Genomic DNA, 13958 nt, shown 5'->3' with positions numbered 1-13958 from the left:
TTGGACAGTTGGCTTTTTTTTCTTCTTTTGACATCTGCATAGTTATGTGTAAGCCCATCATATGGTCGCGAGCCACTGTCTTACTAACAGTGCTGGTAGAGCACAGTGCATAGTTAAAATTAAATGTCCTTGTCTGTGAAAAATGTTGCATATTTTTGCATAATGAATAACACTGTATTACTTTATAGAGTGCATATTATGAAAAAAAAAAATTTTTTTTTTTTCCTTTGCCTGAGCCCATATGTAAGGACACTAGAAACTCAAAAGCTCTGGTATAGCACAAGCATGCCCCTTTGTTTTTGGGCCACCTAGGTCTGAAAATATATCAGTCCGTATCGATTTGCAGGGGGCTCAGACTTCTTTGTCAAGCTAAAACCATGCACTGAGCTTCACACATTAACTGATCTGTTCTCATTTGCACAGAGCAGATAACATTGTTGAATCAACCCCCAGCCTCAGAGGATGTAAGGGCCAAGCTGAGAGCCTTAATTCTTTTCGGGACAGCGTTCAAGCATTAGCAAAAAAAAACTGCTATTGAGTGCAACCAATTTTTGTGAAACTGTTTTAAACAGCGTGGCAAGTTCAACACGTGACTTTATTGTGAATAAAGAACAAGCAGCTGCCTGCAGGCTACCATTTGTAACCGATCATCTGACCAATCAAAGCTGGGCCTGATGGTAGGGGGACCTTCAAAGGCATAGTTATGTCAAACGTTACTCAGAAGGGGGATTGTGATGGACTGTGGCAAGGAGATTGTGCCTAAATGAGGGATCAGTATAAACTGTCTGTGGTTGAATGGCTGATGAAGGATATATAAGTGTCCAAGAAATATTTTGGCTCTGTGATTTATTGGGTATTAGCAAAGTTAGCATGTTAGCTGAAAATGTACCTTTTTGTAATATGGCCAACAGATGCTTTGCAGTGTTTGGATATCTTATATACTTCAGTGTGCCTGTCACTGCTGAAGTGACCTTGGAGATGATGGTTTTATCCTTTAAGAAATGCAATTGCTTATAAAAATCGGCTTTCACATACTTTCATAATTTATTCATTTTGTGTATGATGTCAGTTTGCTTTGTGTGCCAGTGTGAGCTCTCAGGTTAGGTTCTGTACCCTTTTCCTTCGAGTGTATTAGTATAACAGTAATTTGTATCCAATATATTATATTATATATTATATATTATTATTATATCATCCAATATATATTATTCAATATATTTGTATCCAAAGCATTGTATCCATATATTTGCATGTTAGCCAAATCTGTGCAACAATCCTAAATTAGGCCCTCCCCACAGAAGGGAGGGATGGAAAGGTGTGGCGTGGCTCACTCTGTCTCCAAAAACTGCCTGATGTCAACAGAGGTGGCAAAACAAGCTTGAGAAGAGTGCAAAGGATGTCACAGACATTTCATTATGACTTCAAAAACTGTGTCAACTGAAGAGGAAATTAATAATACGTCTCATTTAATTCTCATTGCATAGGCTTTTGGGTTTTTGGTACATTTCTGTTTGAAAATGAAACATTGGGGCGGTTGGTGGCGTAGTGGGTTAAGCAGCCGCCCCATGTACAGAGGCTACAGTCCTCGCTGCAGCTGGCCCTGGTACGAATCCCGCACCGAGCAGCCCTTTGCTGCATGTCTCCCCTCTCTCTGCCCCTTGCATTCCTGTCTCTCTCCAACTGTCCTATCATTAAAGGCATTAAAAGCCCCCAAAAAATATTTAAAAAGAAAATTAAACATTTAAGATTTAAGATTTTATGTCAAATATCTTGCCAACAAACAAATCTTTGGAGCGTTGAAACATTCAGGTGAGCCTTTCCACAAAAGAGATGCAACATTTGCAGATATTGAAGCTTAACCTGCCCACTGAACTATTTACAAATTTTATACATGATTATCTTTTTGCTTATTCGAAAAATGCGACATTAACCTTTCTAGCCTAAATATAACCGTGACAATTGGAGGGTCAATCATATCATCCACTCAAGGATGTTGCCACAGGAATGTAAATGTTTTCTTGCGGCTCACGCACCTTTGGTATTAACTTCAATTTCAAGTACATTCAGCAAATTGTTTAAAAGACAAGGTTGTTTAAGTCGTAACTATAAATTCTTATTTTCATAAAGCCAGTTTCTTAGCTCTCACAGTCAGGGACCTGGAGCTGGTGGAGAGAAGTTTGGGCACGTAATCAGTGCATCTCAGGCCATCCATCTTGACATCAGTCGAATTACCTGAGCGGACACGGTCTAGGTCCTCCGAGTATTAGCCTCAAGTCTTGTTAGTAGTGCAGACGGGGTATGTGGTAAATGGTGCACCTTGTATTGACGGGGCCTGTCATTACTTTTCTCTGGGAATCGGCCAAAGTGCTCCGTCTCCCTCAGAGGCCCTCCATCAACTCCAACATGCCTATTTATGGGCCAGAGTAACAGCACTGAGGGGCAGAGAGAGTGAGTTGAGGAGAAAGAGAGATGGAGATGGAAAAAGAATGAGAGAAAAAGAGAAGGTGACAGCCTGATAGACAAAAACAGTAGTAGATGTTAGGTTAATATGCCGCACGTCTCCAAATGTAGGAATAGGCGACTCCTCGTGTGTGGGCTCACATCAGACAGAAACCTATTTTAGTTATTAAAATTCTAGAGATTAAAATAGCACAAGACTCAATCTTGCCAACCTCTTACCTCTCCAGCTGTTGCCAAAACAGAAAAGTTCTGCCCCTTTCTATACTGACAGCTATGTCTGGGTTTTTAGATGTAACGACGGTCAACAATGGCTCCTTTTGACAACGGATTAGTTGAAGCCAGTGTAAAGCTAATGAGAAGGTTCATGTGTTATGTAACAGTAGCGGCGTAATACAGCTTAAAATCCCAAGAATTGTGTTTTATTTAATTGTGAAGTTAAACTGTTCAACAGTTTTTCATCCATTTTCCATTTTCAGGTGTGTTCGGGCAGATTAGAAATAAGAAATTCATGATGGATGAAATGTGCATATTGGTGAGAGAGAATTTGCAGAACTTGGGCTGTCTACCTAAAATGGAAAGGAATAGGGAAAACTGTCTGTAAAGCTGAAATGTGGCACCACTGCAGCAGACCTGGCAACACACCAATAGTGCCTGCAGCCCATTGCAGAGCTACAAGGACAGCGCATCTTTGGAGAGAATGCCATGTGAACTGAATCTATCCTCCCTCACAGGTGTGCTCTCGCTGCACCGAGGTAATGTCTGCTTAACAATCAGCAGTAAAGGACTTTACCGCTGATTAAACCGTTAAAGTTTCCCAGTTTAACAGTGCTGGTAACTTAGTCCACAGCTGGAGGGAGACGAAAATATTTAATATGTGAGATCGAAGCACTTGGCTTTGTTGTTTCCTTTATCACTATATTGCGCACACCCGATCCTTGAAACTGTCTGATGCACAATAGTTCACTCAAAACGCCATGAAATTTAGGAGATTTAAGTTGTTTTATGTGGCGAAACCCTTCGAGTAGCTTTTGACTTAGCTGGTCCATCAGGTTCTCCAAACTGTGAGCCTTCTCACTGCTGTCTACTGAAGGTAAAACATTGACTACTCGTGAGTACTTCACACATCGCAATTTAAGACACAAAAAAAATGCCATTGAAGGTGCCTCTACCGTCAGGCTGAGCTTTGATTGGTCAGCTGATTGGTTAAAAATAGCAGAGCACAGGGAAATGCTTGATCTTTGTTCAAGGTGTTCCACACTAAGCAAGCAAGCCTTGTTTCATTCTGAAGCAGCTTAGTAGGTAATAGATGGAAAGATTCAGCTATAAATGAGGGATTTCAGGTTGTTCAGGGCCAGTGTCGATCATGAAATCACTCCCTTTAGTGTATACTTCAGAATTTGTCTTTGATCGTCTTTTTCATGCAGATAGAAATGCGATGTATGACACAAAGAATGACGGTAAAACACAAAAAACATAATATAGCCTCTTGCAGGGGACTAATATGAAAAAAAATCAACTTTTTTTTGTGCTTGAGTGCTGTGTTTGGGTGTCTGAAGTCACTACCAACCCCAAAAGACAGAAATAAGTCAACCCTGGCACTTTGTTTTGGGCCCCTATTCATTTTTTCCGTTTAGTACTCGGTAATGCTAACAGCTTATGTCATGAAGATCTCTGAGGGAGTTATTGCTGTTACTTTTTGAAAGATTACCATTTTTGTTACGACGTAACTTTGCTAATTGAAAGCTTTCTAGTTGAATGACTACTTTCTGTCATTTGGACAACCTGCAGGTGTGTTTTCATCACAACACCAGTCCTCTCCTCACTCGTTTGCTTCATTGAACACCAACGTTACAATATTGGCATGTTTCTGACAAAGATGTAGATCTCCATGTACAGTTGTTTAATGACGTTGATATATACAACATGTTTAAATGCATTTATTAATGGTACATGTGCAATGCGCCGCGGTTGATGAGAAAACATTGTTTACTAGCACATCTTGCTTACTAACTTGTGCTACACTGCTAAACAATTTCCCCCTCTGACCAATAGAGTAACTACATATAAATCTATAGTGTTTTTGGTATGACTGGAGGAATAGCTTCATTATAATACCTTCACAGGTGCCCAGGTTTGACAATCATACAGTCAGAGTACATATCTGTAAAGATCTGCATTAATTATCTAGACTAGGCCTCATATGGAATGTTTAGCTTTTCTTCCAAAAACGAATTGAAGGAGTCAGTTTTCTCTCTCCAAATGTGTCAGTATTACAGTCGTTATTTTTCCATTATTTGAAAATGTATTTATTTTTAAGAAATGTCTGACTCCTTTCAATGCATTTGAAAATGTAACGTTGATTTGAAGTAAATCACAAAAGAAATAATACAAATATGTTGTGAATTGTATGAATACATGTACACATTTGGTTATTTTACAGGAAACTGACTACCTTTACGCATGCCAAATTTATACAGCATTTTTTGATGCTACACATTCTGTGCTTTTTTCTGTCGCCCACTCATAGACACACTGATCGTACCACATGGACAATTAGAGGTTTAGTAACATGTCAAAGAACACCTGAGCGTGTGGATTGGACATACCAATAACTTAATAAGAACATATAATACTATCTGGACTGTGTCATCATCCATGACTTTAAGGATGCTTAGCAACGAGAGTGACAGACTCCCGGTTCTTTTGTCTCCTCTGTACCCTCAAGGGCTGCTTACTGTACACGAACGCTTGCCTTCTTTTTCCGTTCCAATTTGGGTCTCCTTTTTTGTTGTTGTTGTTTAATTCCAGTTGTCACTGCTTCAACACTCAAACATGGGACTATGTCTCTGTAGGCCTCTCACTAACTGGAACAGGAAACAGAGCTTAACTGCACACGTTGGCTTGCTATTCCCAAACTGTAGCAACTGTGTACAAGCCACTGTGTACAAAAACATCCCACTCAGAATGGAGCTGAGGAAAGTTGGTTGCGTTTTCATTTGCTTGACTGCCAGAAAAAGAGGGATTTGTGTTGTTTCACTCCGGCTGATATTCCCTCCAGAAGCAGCGGGCAGAATGCTCATTTTCACATTTTCAGTGGGGATTGGAGAGCAACACACCTCTTGACTCTGCCTGCAAAAACACAGATTTGCTTCTTTCCCCCTTGTTTGAAGTTGCATCTCTGAGGGATGCAGTGCAGGTGACATCTTGGCTTGGCGATGGCTAGATTTACTTTGGGCCAGACTGCAAAAGAATGTTCACGTAGGAGGCGTTGATGTGAGAAAAGGGGAGCGGAGAAACTGGGCATTGGCTAACAAAGCATGTGGGAAATAGAGCAGACAGAAAAACGATGAGTTCCGTGATGCCGGTTGAAAAATATATTTTCCCCTCCCCGATTACCTGACCTGACCACTCAGCAGACATAAGGTTATATATATATCGATATTTTTTACATGCTGCTTACTTGTTCCATCGTCTTACCGGACACTATAGAGACTCTGGCACGCACCTTTATTTTGAACAGACCCTTCACTTGAGAGGCATCATTATTTCTGCTCCACTGAGTTTGATTAAACGACTCTGCTGTTTCTAAACCCTCTCCTTCCCTCATTAGAAAAACGCACTTTTTATGACTGCCGGTTTCTCTTGCCAGAGTGGCAAAAACTCACCAAGCATCAGACAAAAGAGAGGGCGGCATAATCGTTTGATCCAAGAAGATTAAAGGACAAAAAAGGGGGGGGGGGGGGGGGGGAAGAAAAGAGGATAGTGCTTCTCTACCTTAAAGAATCTTCTCAGCCAACCAGCAACCATGGCCACTTGCTCTAATGGCTTAGCTTCTTCAAACCCTCTTGGCTCCGTCCGTGTTTACTCTCTTTAAAGATGGCTGTGCCTCATTATCTCATTGTATGGCAGCTGTTGAACAGCATGTGTCATCTGCCTTCATCTAACAGTGTGTCAGCTGCACAGGATACAGCAGCGCGGTCAATATTCACCATCTTTCAGAATAAATCATAGCAGCAGCCCTAAGAAGCCTCTGTCCATGCTCTGCTGCAATGCTGCCTGCTGAGGCACCACTACTGTCTCGCTGTCATGTAAGCTTTTTCAGATCCATAATTTGCTCACTTCCCTCCATTTCTCTTGTCTACTCTCCTCTCGCCAGATGAGATCAACTCGGAAAGTTTCAGTGTGGCCTGTGGCCTTTGTGGGCGGCCTGCGCTACGAGTCCCCCAAGGTAAATGCAGCCGGAAAGGTCTACGGCTGGAAGACAGTGTTCGACCCCCATCGGCCCTTCGCCATTGACATGGCTGGCTTTGCCATCAACCTGAGGCTCATCCTCTTCAAGCCACAGGCGTATTTTAAGCTCCGGGGGGTGAAGGGAGGCTACCAGGAGAGTAGTTTGCTCCGAGAACTCGTAACCCTCAACGACCTGGAGCCAAAAGCAGCCAATTGCACTAAGGTAACAGCCGTTTTTTTTAAGAGTCGTGGATTTGAAGCAGTTTACATGATGCGATCTGCTGGACTGTTTGTGAGGATGTGAAAATCTGTGTCAAATCTGGAGATCAAAGAAACCCTAACCTACACACTGCTTTCCGTAAAGAGTCACAAACCGGACAGGTTGGTTCCTCTTCAGTAAAACATTTTATTTCACATGCTCAATGCATTCATCTATGAAATATTACAAAATCTTAAGCTAATGAGAAAAGTACCATTGAAATATAGTCAAAAATGATGCAAAAGAACTTCCCAACACTTACTGTAGCCCACCAGTATGAACAACTTATGGAATGGTAAACTTTGCAGCTTTATGCCACTAACATCATTACAGGCAGTAGAATCTATTGGCAACAAATTGAACAATTCATATAGAACAAATCAAATCCAAGACAAAGAACTGTTAATTATCAAAAAGGAAAACTTAAACATAATCCGTTTAGAAGTGCTGTTTTTAGAACAGTTGTTCTATTTACTGCGCATGTGCTAAGCTAACTGACTGCTAGCTGTATTTTCCGTTCAGGCCCCATGCAAATTCCACCTTTTTGCAGAGGTAAGGTGCCCATTTATTTAAGAGATTAAGGAGCGAGCCTATTTAGCTGAGACTTTGGTGGGACACCAACTACTCCTTGATCCCTAAAAGAAAAAGGGTACCTTACCAGAGAGGAAGGGCCAAGTGGTCGTGGGATCAGGCCTCAACATGCCTCAACCTGCCTTTATGAATGTTGGTTGTTTATTTTTGTAATACGAGTGAACTTCGTCAACAGTCTATATATTACAGTATCATGGAAAGTTGATAAAAAAAGCAATACTGTCAAATTTTTAAAAAAGGTCTCAATTCTCTACTCATATTGTGGCTAAGGTGACTGGTTTTGTTGGTTTCTGAGGTTTCCATTTGTAGCCAGTGTATTACAGCCACGCATGATGTAACCGACACCATCTCCCTCTGGCAACTCAACACAGCCCACTTAATCACCTCCAAACCAGTTGTTGGAACACCTAATTTGCCTTTTCTCTGTTTTGCATAATTTCAAAAAGGTTCACTAAAAATTAATTTGACAATTTCACGGAAGCATAACCGCTGACCTTCTCTTCTAACTCTTGGCAAGAAAAGCAAATAGGCACAAAATGTCACAAAATGTCGGACTATTTCTTTAAAAGAAGACACAATGATGTCCAACCATATTGATTTTCTCTTATTATATTGAGAGATCTGTTATTTGAAAAAAATAAATAAATAAAGGATCATAATGGCATAATTGATCTTCGTTCGCAAAAGAAATAACTCATTTTCACTTATCACTAATAAACCGGCTCTATCGCTGCTGGACACCCAAACTTGCTGATTAAACCTCTCTGAGATTTGAATGCAAGGGAGACTGAACGTAAGCAACAATCTTCTCCACACCGCTTCCATCAGTCCTGTTTGTGGCTGTTGGTCGGGGTCACCTCGCTGAGCCTCTCTCTGGGCGAGGAAGAGTCAGCCAAAGGGCTTCAGCAGCCAATATCCTCACCACAACCTCCCTGACACACACAGACAAAAGAGAGACAAGAAAGGGAAAGGAAAGAGAGGTACTTTCAGCCAGCTTTTTCTCCTGCTCTCCCCCTGCCATTCACAGGGCTAAATGAAAAGAGCGGATTCAGGCGACGGCTCACGGAGCGGAATTGGACTCGGTGGGGGAGGCAGAGACGTCACACTGATTACTGATGAGCTCGGGGACGGACAGAAGGGCAGGAGGGAGAGAGAAAAAAAATTGAAAGCCGTGCATGTGCATCTCTCTTCCTCATAATCTACCACTTCAAATGCGAGCGTGACTGTTAACCTCCCCCACTACACCTGGGCAAAGTGGGGAGGGGCTCCTGGCACAGCTCATGCATAATTCATGATGCTGCCAAGGCGAGATGAAAGGAGGGAGGGTACCGGCACACAAGAGAGGAAGAAATGAGCTCGACTCTTTTAGCTTCTTTCCCTGGTACCCCTTGCTATAGTTCTGGTTTTCCGTCCCGTCTCTCGGGCCATATCACCAACATGAAGGCTCCAGAGAGCAATATTATAGAACAATGACACACACAGCGCAAAGGAAAGTAGCTCTACCTCAAAGGCAAAACCTTACACATACTCCAAACATCTTGCCATTATCGTATGGTCAGGAGAGGACTGAACAAAGAGCAAGCAGAAGAGGGTTGTGTCACATTTGTTGGAAAACGCACTCCTGCGGTCCCTCTTTGCTCTCCTCTAATGCAGGGTCCGCGCTCAAGTAGCTCTTTACGCACAAAGACGGGCCCCGGGTGCCGCATGTACCGCCGAAGTCCGACTGTTTTGAAGAACATGAGGCAGACGGTGGGAGCTGACAGGGAGCGGAGAGCGAACGAGTGCATTAAGGGAGCAGCGTGTCACTAATGTTGCCGTTTGTTTGTGTTTCCACGCTGCTTTCTCTCCAGATACTCGTCTGGCACACAAGAACAGAGAAGCCGGTCCTGGTAAACGAGGGGAAAAAAGGATTCACAGACCCTAATGTGGAGATTTGACCGCCCCCCCAACCCACCCTCCATCCACGGTAATTAATGATACTGAACTAATTACTGTTTTTGAGCTGAACCTCTTCACCCATCAACAAATGTAATTTATGAGTTGAGTGAAATGGAAATGTGAGGATTATTGTCACTCTGCCGAGCCCAATTCGATAACAAAAACAGCAGATGTTTTCAATTTTTCCTCTCACACGAATGGTTATTTTTTAAAGTCCTTTTGTCGAGACACCATTAAAGCAGCTGTTGTCCATAATTAGATATCATCACATCATAAGCAGGTTTAATGAACTTACTTTAGCCTTTTAATGCTCTTTTTCAGCCTATCTTAATCCTTTCTCCTGCAGGTGGTTGGCCGTGGACCTCTGATGGGGAAAAAAAAACAGTCGAGTTTCTTAGAAAGTGCAACCAGTGCTGATGTCTTAATCATCAGGAAAAAAATGAAATGAAGTTTAAAAAAAGAAGCGCGGGGTCTTTTAAGGGGGAATTAACCTTCTTGACTGAGTCTGACATTTTTTAAATATGGACCAAAACAGGACATATATATATATATATATATATATATATATATATATATATATATATATATATATTAAAGCACAGATGAGTAAGAGGCAGCACTCTTCAGGTCTACCTGAAGTGCAAAAGAGAAAACATCAAAGTATCCCTCACAGGGTTTATTTTGGACTGTCTCGACCTGCATTTCCCCTGAATGACAAATGACCCGCTGAGGACAACCTGAGAAAGGAGACAGCACAATATGAAAAGCGTTACAGCCAGCAGATTCGAGCAAACAGGCAGGTTTATAAAAAAAAAAAAAAAACACCTTCACCTTGAATTAATAAAACTGAAGGAAATAAAACTCCAACGGGCCTGGACCTGCACACGGCACACAGGAGCAATTCCACTCGGATTCGAGGACGTTGTCTACATCGTCAGCCCTGGATAAAAAAAAAACACAAATCCAAGGACAAGGATGTCTCGTGTGGATCCTCCTTTAAGCAAAACATAACAAAAGGATGGGATGTTCTTTTGATAAGTACGAAATGTTTGCTTTAATTTAATTTAACTGGTTTAGGCGTTTTGCGAACACGACCTGCTAGTTCGATACTACTGACTCTTACCTTTATTTACTGTTGGGTTGTCATTGTCCATTTTATAGTGTCATTAAAACTCATGCATTTACTGTCAGCCATCCATGCATTTAAAGTGAAACTGTCCCTTGTGCTTAGGAGGTTGTACGAAACATACATGTAAACATCAGATTCTTGATCTTCTTGAGCACTTGAAAGACCACACAAATGTTCCTTTGTGGCAACACCTATGAAACTGAAGCGACTGAATATAACTACAATCAGAGAAATGAATGCAAATTTTGACAAACGCACTGTAGCTACTGTATTTACTGCCCTTCTGTTTGCCTCCAGTGAAGTTCCTCTGAATGATGCACCACGAGGCACAGGTTTACTGTAAGTTCAACACGTAGAAAGAATAGTCGTACATTTGTGATTTCACCAGGAGAAAGTCCAGTTTGTGACACATTCAGAACACACACACACACACAAAAACAGCAACTTGTGATCTGAGGGGCTTTCTTTGTGCTGGCCTGCCTGACAAAACCTGAACCCCCCCACTCAGAGATAAGTTCTGTTCTTTCCTTGTTAACCCAGGCGTTCCTCCTCAGGCACTGCATCCGCTCACATTATAAGAGGCATTTTCCAAGTGTATTTTCTACCAACACACCGACTAGGGCACTTCAATCATAAGAAGAGCAGGTTGTGTGCGAATGGCCAGCTGTTATGAATGCATAAAAAAAATAATCAGGGCAAAAGCGCAACAACGTTGCTGCAATTAAGACAAAGAGGCGACTGCAATCATCAAGTTGCTAGTTTTTGTGCAAAGTAGCAAGCCTGTCGTTTCTGCCTAGCTGCACATGAAAGCTCAAACTTTTAACTTCATACTCGAGACGTGCGTTTAGCTCCAGCGAAGAACTACATTTTTAAATTCAAACCAGAAGGATGAAATGGACTTGACGGCAAACAAGAATATAAAAAAACTTGTATAGCCCATTCTGATTCACCAGCTGAATGCATGGTTCTCCATAGCTTTCACATATAACATATTCCCTCAAGTTTTTGATTCGACACAGAGCTCTGGTCAAAGGGGTTATCATCTATTTCATAGGATAAATGCTCAGATGTCATTGTATTCTGATTAAATTTGGCAATGAGAATGTCAACATTTGGAGGATTTATAAGATGGCCGTTAGAGTTTTTGATTTTCTGTCTTTTATTTGGCAATTTGACTTGTATTCGACATCTACCCAGTGCTTTCCGTGTGGTTGTAAGGTCAGGCAGCAGCACAGATTCAATAGCTCTGCATGACGACATGTAAGTGTTGTTTCAGTCTGGCTTTTGTTGGCAGGGATATCATCAAGCAATTAATCAGTGAGAGGATCATGTTTTTTGTTGTTTTTTTTTACCCCCCTCACAGACAATTTAACACGAGCCCACCTACGTGACACTCAAAACTCTGAGGCTCGACATAGTTCATGAAACAACTACCACAACCCACAGATTCACAGATGCTGACCCGATCCCTCGTGCTGGCTTTCGTGTAGAATGGAAGTTTTAAAAAGCAGAAAAACAGAGTTTTAGAAAGCAAACATTCTATGCACACTCAAACAGTCTGCTCCAGGTTTCCCTGTGAAATGAGTGCAGTATATCTCTATAAAAACATGAGGGATGAAGCAGTTTTACAAGCACTAAAAAAAAAGGATCAACTTCAATGCATGGCTCTGAAAATGGTTTTGTTTTTTTTATCCTTTTCAAGGATAGCTTCCACATAGATCAGACTAATCACCCCTGCAGCTCCAGAGTGAGAGCAGACTACAGCAAAAGCACAATGAAAATACACTTTATTTTTTACTAATGCTTTGGTAGCGGTGTTGACATCTTCAGTGCTGATGGGATCTGATGCTTTCTTTTTGTATAAGAACAAAGGAAGAAGAAGAGTCCCCCGCCTCCGACGGAAGACATCAGGCTGAACGCTTTTACAAACGTATTCCACATCTCACAGCATAATTGTTTGTTTGACAAATCATCCATCTGTAATACACAGTGGTGATTCTTATCCAACACTGTCCAGCAGGAGTAACTGGAGATCATTCAAACACAGTCTTTGTGTTGTTGCCAGAATCTCAGTGCACCCTCCCCTAAACACACACAAACACACACACATCTCAATATGAACTCCTGCACAATGAAAACTCACCAAGATCATCTCAGGCTCATAAGCCAGAGAGCCCCCGTTATTACAGAATTTCCCTCGGAGAACGATCAGATACACGCGCAGACAGTGGCTGCTTCATATCTCTCACCACATGGGCCGTTTTCATTGACCGCATGATATTACACTGCGTGGGGATCTGCCGCCCACATCACCGGCCACCCCCCCTCCCCTTATTTATTCAAAAATTAATTCAAATGTAATATATTTATTTATATATTTATTTCAAGTTTGGATGTGCAATCTAATTGCAACAGCTGCAGTCTCGCAGCTGCTCTCTAAAAAAAACCAAAAAAAACCCCACAAAAAACCCCTCCGGCATGCTCACAAACACCTCACTGCGCACATGGATTGTCATGTCGCTCCATAACAGCTCAGTGCCGCCAGCCTGCTGTTACGTCCTTGAAGTTTTTCCATCTCAACGGAAGAATCCACCTGAAAAAAAAAAAATTGACGCAGCACTGAAACAAACCAAGGGGCGTGCCAGCTTGGATTAAAAAAAAAAAAGACTTATCATTTGAAAAGCGCTCACCCGTTTTCAACCTGTTGTATACTTTCCAAGTGAGCAGAATTCCGCTCTCATCTTCTAAATGCTACTTTAGTCTCGGTGCAGGCAAACTAATGCCCTGTGGTGGTCATGCCCAGATCAGCTTGTGGTTGGATTGCTTGAGTAAGATTGTGCGACGTCACTCCTGTGACGCGTCCTGAAGCGGCGGAACGAGTCAAAGGGCTTTCACCTCCAACACGTCGTCACAACTTTGCCCCACATAGGATTTGATGACACATAAAGCAATATCCAATACTCGCAAAGACTACTAGAGCCAACCTTCCTGCAGCACATGTTTAATGAGCATCACCCTCTGGGGGCTTCTTTAAGGCACAATACACTTTACACACCAAGTCCTTCCTTTTTCCTCATCTCCACTGTCATCTTCCAGCCTCATGTGATTCATATTTTATGCATGTGACTCTAAGGGTTGTTTATTTGCCACAGCAATTATGTCTCAGAGAAAATCTTAGCGGAATTCAAGAGAAATAAATAAACGAGAAGAATCTTATCCGGCTCCGAGTGTTGTTTTTCTGCCTCGAGTGGCCCAGTGTCAGCGCTTTGTGTCACTGTCACCGGGATCAAGTAAAGTCGAAACCAAGGGGCCGTCTTCATTCCTGTGATGCGTGTCCGAGATGTAAATGAA

At 41.9% G+C, this 13958-nt stretch overlaps 1 protein-coding gene across 2 annotated transcripts in view; it reads left to right on the top strand.

Moving 5' to 3' along the window:
* Positions 1 to 13058, top strand: part of LOC142388510 (galactosylgalactosylxylosylprotein 3-beta-glucuronosyltransferase 1) — an 88026-nt gene extending 74968 nt beyond the window's left edge. For both annotated transcript variants that reach the window (XM_075473865.1, XM_075473864.1), the window contains 3 exons: positions 6617 to 6913; positions 9391 to 9506; positions 9825 to 13058. In XM_075473865.1, the coding sequence (XP_075329980.1) occupies positions 6617 to 6913; positions 9391 to 9477 (384 nt within the window). In that variant the 3' untranslated portion in view covers positions 9478 to 9506; positions 9825 to 13058. The remainder of the gene's footprint in view (positions 1 to 6616; positions 6914 to 9390; positions 9507 to 9824) is intronic.
* The last annotated feature ends 900 nt before the right edge of the window (positions 13059 to 13958 follow it).

This window comes from Odontesthes bonariensis, chromosome 9 (genome assembly GCF_027942865.1).
Source record: "Odontesthes bonariensis isolate fOdoBon6 chromosome 9, fOdoBon6.hap1, whole genome shotgun sequence".
NCBI classification, from domain to species: Eukaryota; Metazoa; Chordata; class Actinopteri; order Atheriniformes; family Atherinopsidae; genus Odontesthes; species Odontesthes bonariensis.
This window is presented reverse-complemented; position numbering and strand designations above follow the sequence as displayed.